The sequence below is a fragment of the Lasioglossum baleicum genome, unplaced genomic scaffold (genome assembly GCF_051020765.1).
Source record: "Lasioglossum baleicum unplaced genomic scaffold, iyLasBale1 scaffold0044, whole genome shotgun sequence".
In the NCBI taxonomy this organism is placed as follows: domain Eukaryota; kingdom Metazoa; phylum Arthropoda; class Insecta; order Hymenoptera; family Halictidae; genus Lasioglossum; species Lasioglossum baleicum.
In genome coordinates, this window is record NW_027469104.1 from 489,959 (window position 1) to 503,768 (window position 13,810).

Genomic DNA, 13,810 nt, shown 5'->3' on the forward strand with positions numbered 1-13,810 from the left:
TCATGCGTTATGCGTTATGCGTTATGCGTCATGCGTTATCCGTTATGCGTTATCCGTTATGCGTTATGCGTTATGCGTTATGCGTTATGCGTTATTCGTTAAGCGTTATGCGTTAAGAGATATGCGTCATTCGTTATGCGTTATGCGTTATGCGATATGCGTCATTCGTTATGCGTTATCCGTTATGCGTTATGCGTTATGCGTTATGCGTTATGCGTTATGCGTTATTCGTTAAGCGTTATGCGTCATTCGTTATGCGTTATGCGTTATGCGTTATGCGTTATGCGTTATTCGTTAAGCGTTATGCGTTATGCGTTATGCGTTATGCGTTATGCGTTATGCGTTATGGGTTATGCGTTATGCGTTATGCGTTATGCGTTATGCGTTATGCGTTATGCGTTATTCGTTAAGCGTTATGCGTTATGCGTTATGCGTTATGCGTTATGCGTTATGCGTTATGCGTTATGCGTTATGGGTTATGCGTTATGCGTTATGCGTTATGGGTTATGCGTTATGCGTTATGCGTTATGCGTTATGCGCTATGCGTTATGCGTTATGCGTTATGCGATATGCGATATGCGTCATGCGTTAAGCGTTATGCGTTATGCGTTATGCGTTATGCGTTATGCGTTATGCGTTATGCGTTATGCGTTATGCGTTATGCGTTATGCGTTATGCGTTATGCGTTATGCGTTATGCGTTATGCGTTATGCGTTATGCGTTATGCGTTATGCGTTATGCGTTATGCGTTATGCGTTATGCGTTATGCGTTATGCGTTATGCGTTATGCGTTATGCGTTATGCGTTATGCGTTATGCGTTATGCGTTATGCGTTATGCGTTATGCGTTATGCGTTATGCGTTATGCGTTATGCGTTATGCGTTATGCGTTATGCGTTATGCGTTATGCGATATGCGTTATGCGTTATGCGTTATGCGTTATGCGTTATGCGTTATGCGTTATGCGTTATGCGTTATGCGTTATGCGTTATGCGTTATGCGTTATGCGTTATGCGTTATGCGTTATGCGCTATGCGTTATGCGTTATGCGTTATGCGTTATGCGTTATGCGATATGCGTCATGCGTTATGCGTTATTCGTTAAGCGTTATGCGTTATGCGTTATGCGATATGCGTCATTCGTTATGCGTTATGCGTTATGCGTTATGCGTTATGCGTTATGCGTTATTCGTTAAGCGTTATGCGTTATGCGTTATGCGTTATGCGTTATGCGTTATGCGTTATGCGTTATGGGTTATGCGTTATGCGTTATGCGTTATGCGTTATTCGTTAAGCGTTATGCGTTATGCGTTATGCGTTATGCGTTATGCGTTATGCGTTATGCGTTATGCGTTATGCGTTATGCGTTATGCGTTATGCGTTATGCGTTATGCGATATGCGTTATGCGTTATGCGTTATGCGTTATGGGTTATGCGTTATGCGTTATGCGTTATGCGTTATGGGTTATGCGTTATGCGTTATGCGTTATGCGTTATGCGCTATGCGTTATGCGTTATGCGTTATGCGATATGCGTCATGCGTTAAGCGTTATGCGTTATGCGTTATGCGTTATGCGTCATGCGTTATCCGTTATGCGTTATGCGTTATGCGTTATGCGTTATGCGTTATGCGTTATGCGTTATGCGTTATTCGTTAAGCGTTATGCGTTATGCGTTATGCGATATGCGTCATTCGTTATGCGTTATGCGTTATGCGTTATGCGATATGCGTCATTCGTTATGCGTTATGCGTTATGCGTTATGCGTTATGCGTTATGCGTTATGCGTTATGCGTTATGCGTTATGCGTTATGCGTTATGCGTTATGCGTTATTCGTTAAGCGTTAAGCGTTATGCGTTATGCATTATGCGTTATGCATTATGCGTTATCCGTTATGCGTTATGCGTTATGCGTTATGCGTTATGCGTTATGCGTTATGCGTTATGCGTTATGTGTTATGCGTTGTGCTTTACGGGTTATGCTATATGCGTTATGCGTTATGACTTTTTCATTGAGCGTTATGCGTTATGCGTAATGCGTTATGCATTATGCGTTATGCGTTATGCGTAATGCGTTATGAGTAATGTGTCATGCGTTATGCGTTATGGACTATGCTTTATGCGTTATGCGTTATGGGTTATCCGTTATGCGTCATGCGTTATTCGTTATGCGTTATGCCTTATGCGTTATCCGTTATGCGTTATCCGTTATGCGTTACGCGTTATGCGTTACGCGTTATGCGTTATGCGTTAAGCGTTATACGTTATGCGATATGCGTTATTCGTTATGCGTTATGCGTTATGCGTTATGCGTTATGCGTTATGCGTTATGCGTTATGCGTTATGCGTTATGCGTTATGCGTTATGCGTTATGCGTTATGCGTTATGCGTTATGCGTTATGCGTTATTCGTTATTCGTTATGCGTTATGCGTTATGCGTTATGCGTTATGCGTTATGCGTTATGCGTTATGCGTTATGCGTTATGCGTTATGCGTTATGCGTTATGCGTTATGCGTTATGCGTTATGCGTTATGCGTTATGCGTTATGCGTTATGCGTTATGCGTTATGCGTTATGCGTTATGCGTTATGCGTTATGCGTTATGCGTTATGCGTTATGCGTTATGCGTTATGCGTTATGCGTTATGCGTTATGCGTTATGCGTTATGCGTTATGCGTTATGCGTTATGCGTTATGCGTTATGCGTTATGCGTTATGCGTTATGCGTTATGCGTTATGCGTTATGCGTTATGCGTTATGCGTTATGCGTTATGCGTTATGCGTTATGCGTTATGCGTTATGCGTTATGCGTTATGCGTTATGCGTTATGCGTTATGCGTTATGCGTTATGCGTTATGCGTTATGCGTTATGCGTTATGCGTTATGCGTTATGCGTTATGCGTTATGCGTTATGCGTTATGCGTTATGCGTTATGCGTTATGCGTTATGCGTTATGCGTTATGCGTTATGCGTTATGCGTTATGCGTTATGCGTTATGCGTTATGCGTTATGCGTTATGCGTTATGCGTTATGCGTTATGCGTTATGCGTTATGCGTTATGCGTTATGCGTTATGCGTTATGCGTTATGCGTTATGCGTTATGCGTTATGCGTTATGCGTTATGCGTTATGCGTTATGCGTTATGCGTTATGCGTTATGCGTTATGCGTTATGCGTTATGCGTTATGCGTTATGCGTTATGCGTTATGCGTTATGCGTTATGCGTTATGCGTTATGCGTTATGCGTTATGCGTTATGCGTTATGCGTTATGCGTTATGCGTTATGCGTTATGCGTTATGCGTTATGCGTTATGAGTAATGTGTCATGCGTTATGCGTTATGGACTATGCTTTATGCGTTATGCGTTATGTGTTATCCGTTATGCGTCATGCGTTATCCGTTATGCGTTATGCGTTATGCGTTATGCGTTATCCGTTATGCGTTATCCGTTATGCGTTACGCGTTATGCGTTATGCGTTATGCGTTATGCGTTATGCGTTATGCGTTAAGCGTTATACGTTATGCGATATGCGTTATTCGTTATGCGTTATGCTTTATGCGTTATGCGTTATGGGTTATCCGTTATGCGTCATGCGTTATCCGTTATGCGTTATGCGTTATGCGTTATGCGTTATCCGTTATGCGTTATCCGTTATGCGTTATCCGTTATGCGTTACGCGTTATGCGTTATGCGTTATGCGTTATGCGTTATGCGTTAAGCGTTATACGTTATGCGATATGCGTTATTCGTTATGCGTTATGCTTTATGCGTTATGCGTTATGGGTTATCCGTTATGCGTCATGCGTTATCCGTTATGCGTTATGCGTTATGCGTTATGCGTTATCCGTTATGCGTTATCCGTTATGCGTTACGCGTTATGCGTTATGCGTTATGCGTTATGCGTTATGCGTTAAGCGTTATACGTTATGCGATATGCGTTATTCGTTATGCGTTATGCGTTATGCGTTATGCGTTATGCGTTATGCGTTATGCGTTATGCGTTATGCGTTATGCGTTATGCGTTATGCGTTATGCGTCATGCGTCATGCGTCATGCGTTATGCGTTATGCGTTATGGGTTATCCGTTATGCGTCATGCGTTATCCGTTATGCGTTATGCGTTATGCGTTATGCGTTATCCGTTATGCGTTATCCGTTATGCGTTACGCGTTATGCGTTATGCGTCATGCGTCATGCGTTATGCGTTATGCGTTATGCGTTATGCGTTATGCGTTATGCGTTATGCGTTATGCGTTATGCGTTATGCGTTATGCGTTATGCGTTATGCGTTATGCGTTATGCGTTATGCGTTATGCGTTATGCGTTATGCGTTATGCGTTATGCGTTATGCGTTATGCGTTATGCGTTATGCGTTATGCGTTATGCGTTATGCGTTATGCGTTATGCGTTATCCGTTATGCGTTACGCGTTACGCGTTATGCGTTATGCGTTATGCGTTATGCGTCATGCGTTATCCGTTATGCGTTATGCGTTATGCGTTATGCGTTATGCGTTATGCGTTATGCGTTATGCGTTATGCGTTATGCGTTATGCGTTATGCGTTATGCGTTATGCGTTATGCGTTATGCGTTATGCGTTATGCGTTATGCGTTATGCGTTATGCGTTATGCATTATGCGTTATGCGTTATGCGTTATGCGTTATGCGTTATGCGTTATGCGTTATCCGTTATGCGTTACGCGTTATGCGTTATGCGTTATGCGTTATGCGTTATGCGTCATGCGTTATCCGTTATGCGATATGCGTTATGCGTTATGCGTTATGCGTTATGCGTTATGCGTTAAGCGTTATGCGTTATGCGTTATGCGTTATGCGTTATGCGTTATGCGTTATGCGTTATGCGTTATGCGTTATGCGTTATGCGTTATGCGTTATGTGTTATGCGTTGTGCTTTACGGGTTATGCGATATGCGTTATGCGTTATGACTTTTTCATTGAGCGTTATGCGTTATGCGTAATGCGTTATGCATTATGCGTTATGCGTTATGCGTAATGCGTTATGAGTAATGTGTCATGCGTTATGCGTTATGGACTATGCTTTATGCGTTATGCGTTGTGGGTTATCCGTTATGCGTTACGCGTTATGCGTTATGCGTTATGCGTTATGCGTTAAGCGTTATACGTTATGCGATATGCGTTATTCGTTATGCGTTATGCGTTATGCGTTATGCGTTATGCGTTATGCGTTATGCGTTATGCGTTATGCGTCATGCGTCATGCGTTATGCGTTATGCGTTATGCGTTATGCGTTATGCGTTATGCGTTATGCGTTATGCGTTATGCGTTATGCGTTATTCGTTATGCGTTATGCGTTATGCGTTATGCGTTATGCGTTATGCGTTATGCGTTATGCGTTATGCGTTATGCGTTATGCGTTATGCGTTATGCGTTATGCGTTATGCGTTATGCGTTATGCGTTATGCGTTATGCGTTATGCGTTATGCGTTATGCGTTATGCGTTATGCGTTATGCGTTATGCGTTATGCGTTATGCGTTATGCGTTATGCGTTATGCGTTATGCGTTATGCGTTATGCGTTATGCGTTATGCGTTATGCGTTATGCGTTATGCGTTATGCGTTATGCGTTATGCGTTATGCGTTATGCGTTATGCGTTATGCGTTATGCGTTATGCGTTATGCGTTATGCGTTATGCGTTATGCGTTATGCGTTATGCGTTATGCGTTATGCGTTATGCGTTATGCGTTATGCGTTATGCGTTATGCGTTATGCGTTATGCGTTATGCGTTATGCGTTATGCGTTATGCGTTATGCGTTATGCGTTATGCGTTATGCGTTATGCGTTATGCGTTATGCGTTATGCGTTATGCGTTATCCGTTATGCGTTACGCGTTACGCGTTACGCGTTATGCGTTATGCGTTATGCGTCATGCGTTATCCGTTATGCGTTATGCGTTATGCGTTATGCGTTATGCGTTATGCGTTATGCGTTATGCGTTATGCGTTATGCGTTATGCGTTATGCGTTATGCGTTATGCGTTATGCGTTATGCGTTATGCGTTATGCGTTATGCGTTATGCGTTATGCGTTATGCGTTATGCGTTATGCGTTATGCGTTATGCGTTATGCGTTATGCGTTATGCGTTATGCGTTATGCGTTATGCGTTATGCGTTATGCGTTATGCGTTATGCGTTATGCGTTATGCGTTATGACTTTTTCATTGAGCGTTATGCGTTATGCGTAATGCGTTATGTTCCGTCTCAAGAATCGTTGTCCCTCGCAAATATTCGATTTCTAACGAACGATTTATTAACGGGTCTTCCCTCGAAAATACATTACGATCGAGCCCCCCCTTTACAATGTTTTTCCTTATAACAGCGACACGACGATGCAAGATCGGTATTTGTTTTTAGCAATCGCTCGTCCCCCCAAACATCAGAGACACGGAGAGTCGATTCTCGAATGTTCTGCAACATTGTCGTGCCCAGGAAACCGTTAGAGATTAAATAATTTGATATACCGTAACTGACCAAAAACAGTCGGCATTCACCACAGGTATTGCAACCTTCGGAACAACCCAATCGCGATATGGGTCGATTGTATGCACAGTCATAAAATATCTACAGTCTAAAGTCTAAAGAATCCTCGCGTTCGTTAATCTCGGTCAAGTATCCACGTTCACCCTCGACCATCTTGTTTCAAGGATGCGCGCTAGCTCGTAAATCTACGGAAAAGGGACACCATTAAATTCTTACAACATGCTTCCAAGGGTGCATCGGCCGACCCATACACAATTCTTAATATCGAAGATTTGTGTACGTATATTTCGGACAGTAAACAATTCGCATGTATACGGTTCATCTGCACTGCTGCTCTCGTAAACCAAGAGATGGCATTGCCCTCGCAGGCCCGTCACATGGAAATGCTGCATGTTCATAAACAATCGAAAACCTCTCGTTCTCCAACTCGGGCATACTCCTACTCTTCTTTCCAATCGACCAATCGAAAGAAAGTGTAAAGAGTGATCGATGTCCTGATTGGAAGCGAAAGATCGACAGCACCAACCAGGTTGCTTACCATTAGAACAAAAGATGATTCATTCTTTTCCCTACTCCAAAGCCAACCTCTCATCCACGAGGCGCTTCTCAAAAAACTCGTGTTGGATGGAAGTCGAGTTCACTCTCAGTTCGTTACGATCCTTCGAACGAGTGACACTAACCACCCAACCGAGCGTTACACTTCTTGCTACCGATATCGTGCAAGCGAAGTAATACAGATCAACACGGTTTGATCTGCACGCGTACGAGCGTTACACTTCTTGCTACCGATATCGTGCAAGCGAAGTAATACAGATCAACACGGTTTGATCTGCGCGCGTATAAGGCAAGACTTGTCGGCACAGCCTTACTGACGAGTCCTCCGGCAAGTCTAGGACGAAACGCAATTCTTTCATTTTTTACATTTCCTTCATTCCATCCAATCCGATCCGATAAATTGAAATAGTTGTCCAAAGTTAATTCGGCGGACAACCAAACGATAGACTCGCGGACACGACGGTCGCGACAAAACATTTTGGTCCTTCGAGCCGGATCGGTGACCTTGTGAGTGTACAGTGAGTGCAAGGACAATTCAAGGTGGAAATCATCAATCATTGAGAGAATTGCGTCCACGATCAACCGACAACGTTGACCAGCTTACGCAGAGAGCAGCCACGATCAGCCGACAACGTTGAGCAACCGCCAGCGATAGCAATCAACCGTATCAGCTCAAGGTAGGCACGTTTTTGAATTTTCCGATCAGGATCGTTTATTGGCCACCCCCATCGAGACATTCGTAAAATGGCAAACACGAGCAAGTTAAGCCAGCGTATTAACGCCCTCAAGGTTAAACAACGCGTTTTCAAGTCGGATCTAACAGACTTTTCTAACGAATTATTGAAATATCAAGAGTCCGCGACCGCGCGTACAATACTTCGAGAACGGGTAGAACAACTCAGGAAACAATTCGACGCGTTCAACGACGCCCAAGACGAGCTAGGTCATCATGAAAACTTCGAACAGTTACAAATTGAACGAAAGGCCGTGAGAGATTCGTATTACAATGCGCTAGCCACCGCGATACAAATACTCGATGAATCGCCGACGGCACAGAGCCAATCGACTAGAACCGCGATTGATTCACCAGCTCCATCCACATCTACCAGCATCACCGGGGTGCATTTACCCAAAATTCGTCTTCCGCGTTTCGATGGACGGCTCGAGAAATGGTTGCCTTTCAAGGACGCATTCTTGAGCTTGATCCAGGGTCACCAAGGACTCACCGATATCCAACGTTTCAATTATCTCAGGCTATCGGTAACAGAACAAGCCGAAGAGGCCATTGAATCGTTCACAATGAGCGAGGAGAATTATAAGGCCGCGTGGGCTCAATTATTAGAAACGTACGACAATCAACGCGCGCTCATTCTACGTCATACCACATTGTTACTCGAGACACCTGCTATGCTCAACGGTTCACCAGCCGAAATAAATAACCTGATAAATTATATGCAATCGCACATCCGCTCGTTGCAATCGCTCGGTAGATCCTGGGAAAACATCGCGAGCGATCTAATCACGGTTATCGCTATCAATCGAATGGACGACGAAACGCGCAGAAATTGGGAACAAACCCTTGTAGATACCGGCATGCCTCTCGCATCAGACATGTTCAAACATCTTCGCAATGCTTCACATCAAGGCAATTTTCGCGCCGCACCGGCAAATACGAAACAATACAGGAAAGCGTTGCCAGAAATTAGTCGACCGTCGGCAAATCTTCGACCGCGAGCCCCGAAACGAACGTTCGCGACAATATCGAAAGGAACATCGGCGTCTCCGAGACCGAATAAACGAACATTCACAACGACAACCAACGTTCAAGCATGCCAGATCTGCAATTCTTCGACACACAAATTATTTGCGTGTCCTACATTTGGGAACATGACCATCGATGAACGATGGGCAGCGACTACGGCAGCAAATCTATGCTCGAATTGTTTACTAGCAGGTCACACTCTTGACAAATGCATAAAGGATCGGTGTCGCATTTGTGGTAAGAGACACAATACCAGATTGCATAGAGAACAGAGACCGACGATTCCTGACAAAGAAACATGACTAGTCTCCGAAAACGCGAACCGGCTCTTGTCTAACAATCACTCGTTTTTGTCGAACAAAACAACAAACGGTCTATTAACAACCGCGATCATTCACGTTTTGGATCGCGATCGAAACCTGATTCCGTGTCGCACGTTGGTTGACCCCTGTTCCAACGCGAATCTTATCACAGATGAGCTAGCGAACCGGTTACAACTACCAACTACTCGACAAACCGCCGTCATCGAAGCGTTGAACCAACTCAACACGACTACTAGCAATCTCATGACCGCCACGATAAAATCGAGATTGACAAATTATCAGAGGACGTTAACATTTTGCATCATCCCACGCATAGCAGAAACATTACCCGATAATCAGATCGACAGAACAGACATTCGTATACCGACTAATCTCCGTCTAGCCGATCCCGAATTCCATCGTCCGGGAAAAATCGATATGCTACTCGGCACTGGGCCTACATTATCCTGTCTTAGTATCGGACAAATCAATTTGTCAAATCGAAACAACGTTGATCTCATACTTCAAAAAACTCAGTTCGGATGGATTATAGGAGGCGATCTCCTTTCAGCGTCGCGATCGAGCCGCAAGACATTTACCCAAAACGTACAGTTCGATTTAGGGAAGTTCTGGGAAATAGAAGAAGGAACTATCGAGCGAGTTCGGTCAATCGAGGATCAAGCCTGCGAGAATCATTTCGCGGCCACCGTAACGCGCGATGATTCCGGTCGGTATATGGTAGCGTTACCTTTCAACGAAAAGCAAACCCAACTCGGGGAGTCTCGTTCACGCGCTCTGAATCGGTTCTTAGCCCTCGAACGAAAACTGGAACGCGATCCAGAATTTAAAAAAAAATACACAGAAGTAATAGACGAATACCGCGTCCTCGGACACATGAAGCAAGTCACAACCATTCAAACGCCCGGATTTTATCTGCCGCATCATGCCGTCTTCAAACCAACGAGCTCAACCACAAAAATCCGCATAGTTTTCGACGGTTCCGCTAAGACAAATACGAACATATCCTTAAATGATACACTCCGAATCGGTCCCACTCTACAAGATGATATTTTTTCACTCTTATTAAGATTCAGAATGCACGCATACGTGATAACGGCCGATATCGAGAAAATGTATCGCCAATTTCTAGTTCGACCCGAAGACCGCGCTTTTCAAAGAATACTATGGCGAGACCCGAACGAGGACATCAAAACCTACGAATTGACAACCGCTACGTTCGGACTCGCTCCAGCACCATATCTAGCCATCCGATGTTTACATCAATTAGCAAACGACGAAGAACGCGATTTCCCGGAAGCCGCAGCACGTATCAAACAAGATTTATATGTCGACGATCTATTGACCGGTACCGATTCAATCACAGAAGCGCGATCATTACAACGCCAAATCACGTGTCGCACCCCTCAGTCAAATAACCCTAGCTCGTTTAGAGTTGTGCGGCGCCGCCTTGCTAGCCACGCTATCGCAAACCGTGCGGAGTGCGTTGACTCACAACATCGATAAATCAGTATTCTGGACCGATTCGACGATAGTTTTAAGTTGGTTGCGCAAGCAACCTTCTACCTTGAAGACATTCGTCGCGAATCGCGTGGCCAAAATCCAACGAAAAACAGAAATACAGTCGTGGCGATATGTACGTTCCGCAGACAACCCAGCTGATCTCATTTCGCGAGGAATGACCACAGCAGAATTTAACAACAATCGTCTCTGGCGGTATGGTCCCGAATGGCTTGCTCAGGAACAAGCGAAGTGGCCATCCGCAAGATTCACCATATGCGATGAGCTACCGGAAGTACGAACGGTTACATGTTTGGTCGGGTCGATAATCCAAACCGACGAAATCCTTCAGCGATACTCGTGTATTCAAAAACTCAGGCGAATCGTCGCTTATTGTTTACGTTTCCGAACGAGTCGTCGGACTATCGGGCCATTGTCCATTGAAGAGATACAGCACGCGAACAGACAAATCATAAAATTACTTCAATCCGTCACTTTCGCTCGTGATATACATGATTTGAAAACTGGTCATCTATCTAACACGAGCAAATTACAACCGCTAACTCCATTCCTCGACGAACAGGGAATATTGCGCGTAGGAGGTCGACTGCAAAATTCCACGCTACCGTTCGAACAACGGCATCCGATACTTCTACCTCGAAGTCATCACATTACTAAACTCATAATTCGCGATTCACATCAACGGAATCATCATGCTGGAATCACTGCGACTTTATACGACGTGCGATTATCATACTGGCCAATCGACGGAAAGAACACTACGCGCCAAATAGTGCGACATTGTATTAGATGTTTCCGTATAAAACCTCCCACAGTTGAATATATCATGGGTAATTTACCTGCTGCCCGTGTCACCGAAGGACGCCCATTCGTTAATAGTGGAATTGATTATTGCGGTCCATTCTACATAAAGGAGCGGCAATTTCGAAACAGAGTTCGAGTCAAAATATATGTAGCCGTCTTCGTCTGCTTCGCGACGAAGGCCGTTCATTTAGAAATAGTCGGCGATCTCACCACAGAAGCCTTTATGGCAGCGCTTAAAAGATTTATTGCACGAAGAGGTATTTGCAAAAACCTATATTCGGACAACGGCACAAATTTTGTCGGTGCCAACCACGAGCTGATGGAACTTCAGCAAACATTGTCAAAAGACGAGAAGTTCAACCACTTCCTCAACTCCAAGGCAATATCGTGGCACTTTATGCCTGCGTTATCCCCACATTTTGGCGGGTTGTGGGAAGCAGCCGTAAAATCATTCAAGCATCACGTCAAGCGAGTCGTCGGCGAGGAATTGTTCACGTATGAACAATTCAATACGTTCGTTATCGAGGTCGAAGCTATTTTAAATTCGCGTCCTCTGACTCCACTCTCGTCAGACCCGAACGATATTTCCGCTTTAACACCTGGCCATTTCCTGATCGGTGATTCCTTAACGTGTATTACCGAGACTGATTTCAGCGAAACGCCGTCAAATCGCTTGTCCACCTGGCAACATATACAGAAGGTAAAGCAAGACTTCTGGACCAGGTGGCACAAAGAATACATACACCAACTCAATGTTCGTCACACATGGACCAAGGGGTCTCATGACATCCAACCAGGAACGGTTGTCTTATTGAAGGACGACACCTTACCGCCATTGTGTTGGCATCTGGGCCGAATATTACAGGTGCACCCAGGAACAGACGGCGTCACGCGTGCTGTGACCGTTCGTACCATCAACGGCACGTACAAACGAAATGTCAAGAGATTAGCACCTCTTCCCATAACTGATAGTGCACGACCAATCGGTGCCGCTATCTCAACGTAGTCATGTGAGTCCATCTTATCTTCATATCATATTACATTTGATCGATCGAATCGATCAACGAGGGGGAGCATGTTCCGTCTCAAGAATCGTTGTCCCTCGCAAATATTCGATTTCTAACGAACGATTTATTAACGGGTCTTCCCTCGAAAATACATTACGATCGAGCCCCCCCTTTACAATGTTTTTCCTTATAACAGCGACACGACGATGCAAGATCGGTATTTGTTTTTAGCAATCGCTCGTCCCCCCAAACATCAGAGACACGGAGAGTCGATTCTCGAATGTTCTGCAACATTGTCGTGCCCAGGAAACCGTTAGAGATTAAATAATTTGATATACCGTAACTGACCAAAAACAGTCGGCATTCACCACAGGTATTGCAACCTTCGGAACAACCCAATCGCGATATGGGTCGATTGTATGCACAGTCATAAAATATCTACAGTCTAAAGTCTAAAGAATCCTCGCGTTCGTTAATCTCGGTCAAGTATCCACGTTCACCCTCGACCATCTTGTTTCAAGGATGCGCGCTAGCTCGTAAATCTACGGAAAAGGGACACCATTAAATTCTTACAACATGCTTCCAAGGGTGCATCGGCCGACCCATACACAATTCTTAATATCGAAGATTTGTGTACGTATATTTCGGACAGTAAACAATTCGCATGTATACGGTTCATCTGCACTGCTGCTCTCGTAAACCAAGAGATGGCATTGCCCTCGCAGGCCCGTCACATGGAAATGCTGCATGTTCATAAACAATCGAAAACCTCTCGTTCTCCAACTCGGGCATACTCCTACTCTTCTTTCCAATCGACCAATCGAAAGAAAGTGTAAAGAGTGATCGATGTCCTGATTGGAAGCGAAAGATCGACAGCACCAACCAGGTTGCTTACCATTAGAACAAAAGATGATTCATTCTTTTCCCTACTCCAAAGCCAACCTCTCATCCACGAGGCGCTTCTCAAAAAACTCGTGTTGGATGGAAGTCGAGTTCACTCTCAGTTCGTTACGATCCTTCGAACGAGTGACACTAACCACCCAACCGAGCGTTACACTTCTTGCTACCGATATCGTGCAAGCGAAGTAATACAGATCAACACGGTTTGATCTGCACGCGTACGAGCGTTACACTTCTTGCTACCGATATCGTGCAAGCGAAGTAATACAGATCAACACGGTTTGATCTGCGCGCGTATAAGGCAAGACTTGTCGGCACAGCCTTACTGACGAGTCCTCCGGCAAGTCTAGGACGAAACGCAATTCTTTCATTTTTTACATTTCCTTCATTCCATCCAATCCGATCCGATAAATTGAAATAGTTGTCC

General features: G+C 44.6%; 2 protein-coding genes across 2 annotated transcripts; both read left to right on the forward strand.

The window, feature by feature from the left end:
• Window positions 1-7,813: 7,813 nt before the first annotated feature.
• LOC143219529 (uncharacterized) lies at window positions 7,814-10,569 on the forward strand. Its single transcript, XM_076445466.1, has 3 exons — window positions 7,814-9,068; window positions 9,138-10,499; window positions 10,562-10,569. Exons 1-3 carry the CDS (start codon window positions 7,814-7,816, stop codon window positions 10,567-10,569), a joined length of 2,625 nt encoding a protein of 874 aa, XP_076301581.1.
• On the forward strand, window positions 9,688-12,843 carry LOC143219530 (uncharacterized). The gene is made up of 2 exons (XM_076445467.1): window positions 9,688-12,176; window positions 12,342-12,843. Exons 1-2 carry the CDS (start codon window positions 10,830-10,832, stop codon window positions 12,480-12,482), a joined length of 1,488 nt encoding a protein of 495 aa, XP_076301582.1. The 5' UTR covers window positions 9,688-10,829; the 3' UTR covers window positions 12,483-12,843.
• Window positions 12,844-13,810: the final 967 nt, after the last annotated feature.

Bases quoted from the DNA above. Each gene is read 5' to 3' on its own strand.
- LOC143219530 (XM_076445467.1), top strand. From the start codon at position 10,830: ATGACCACAGCAGAATTTAACAACAATCGTCTCTGGCGGTATGGTCCC. The intron at 12,177-12,341 runs GTAAAGCAAGAC...CGAATATTACAG, and splicing joins CCTGGCAACATATACAGAAG to GTGCACCCAGGAACAGACGG.
- LOC143219529 (XM_076445466.1), top strand. From the start codon at position 7,814: ATGGCAAACACGAGCAAGTTAAGCCAGCGTATTAACGCCCTCAAGGTT. The intron at 9,069-9,137 runs GTAAGAGACACA...AAACATGACTAG, and splicing joins GGATCGGTGTCGCATTTGTG to TCTCCGAAAACGCGAACCGG.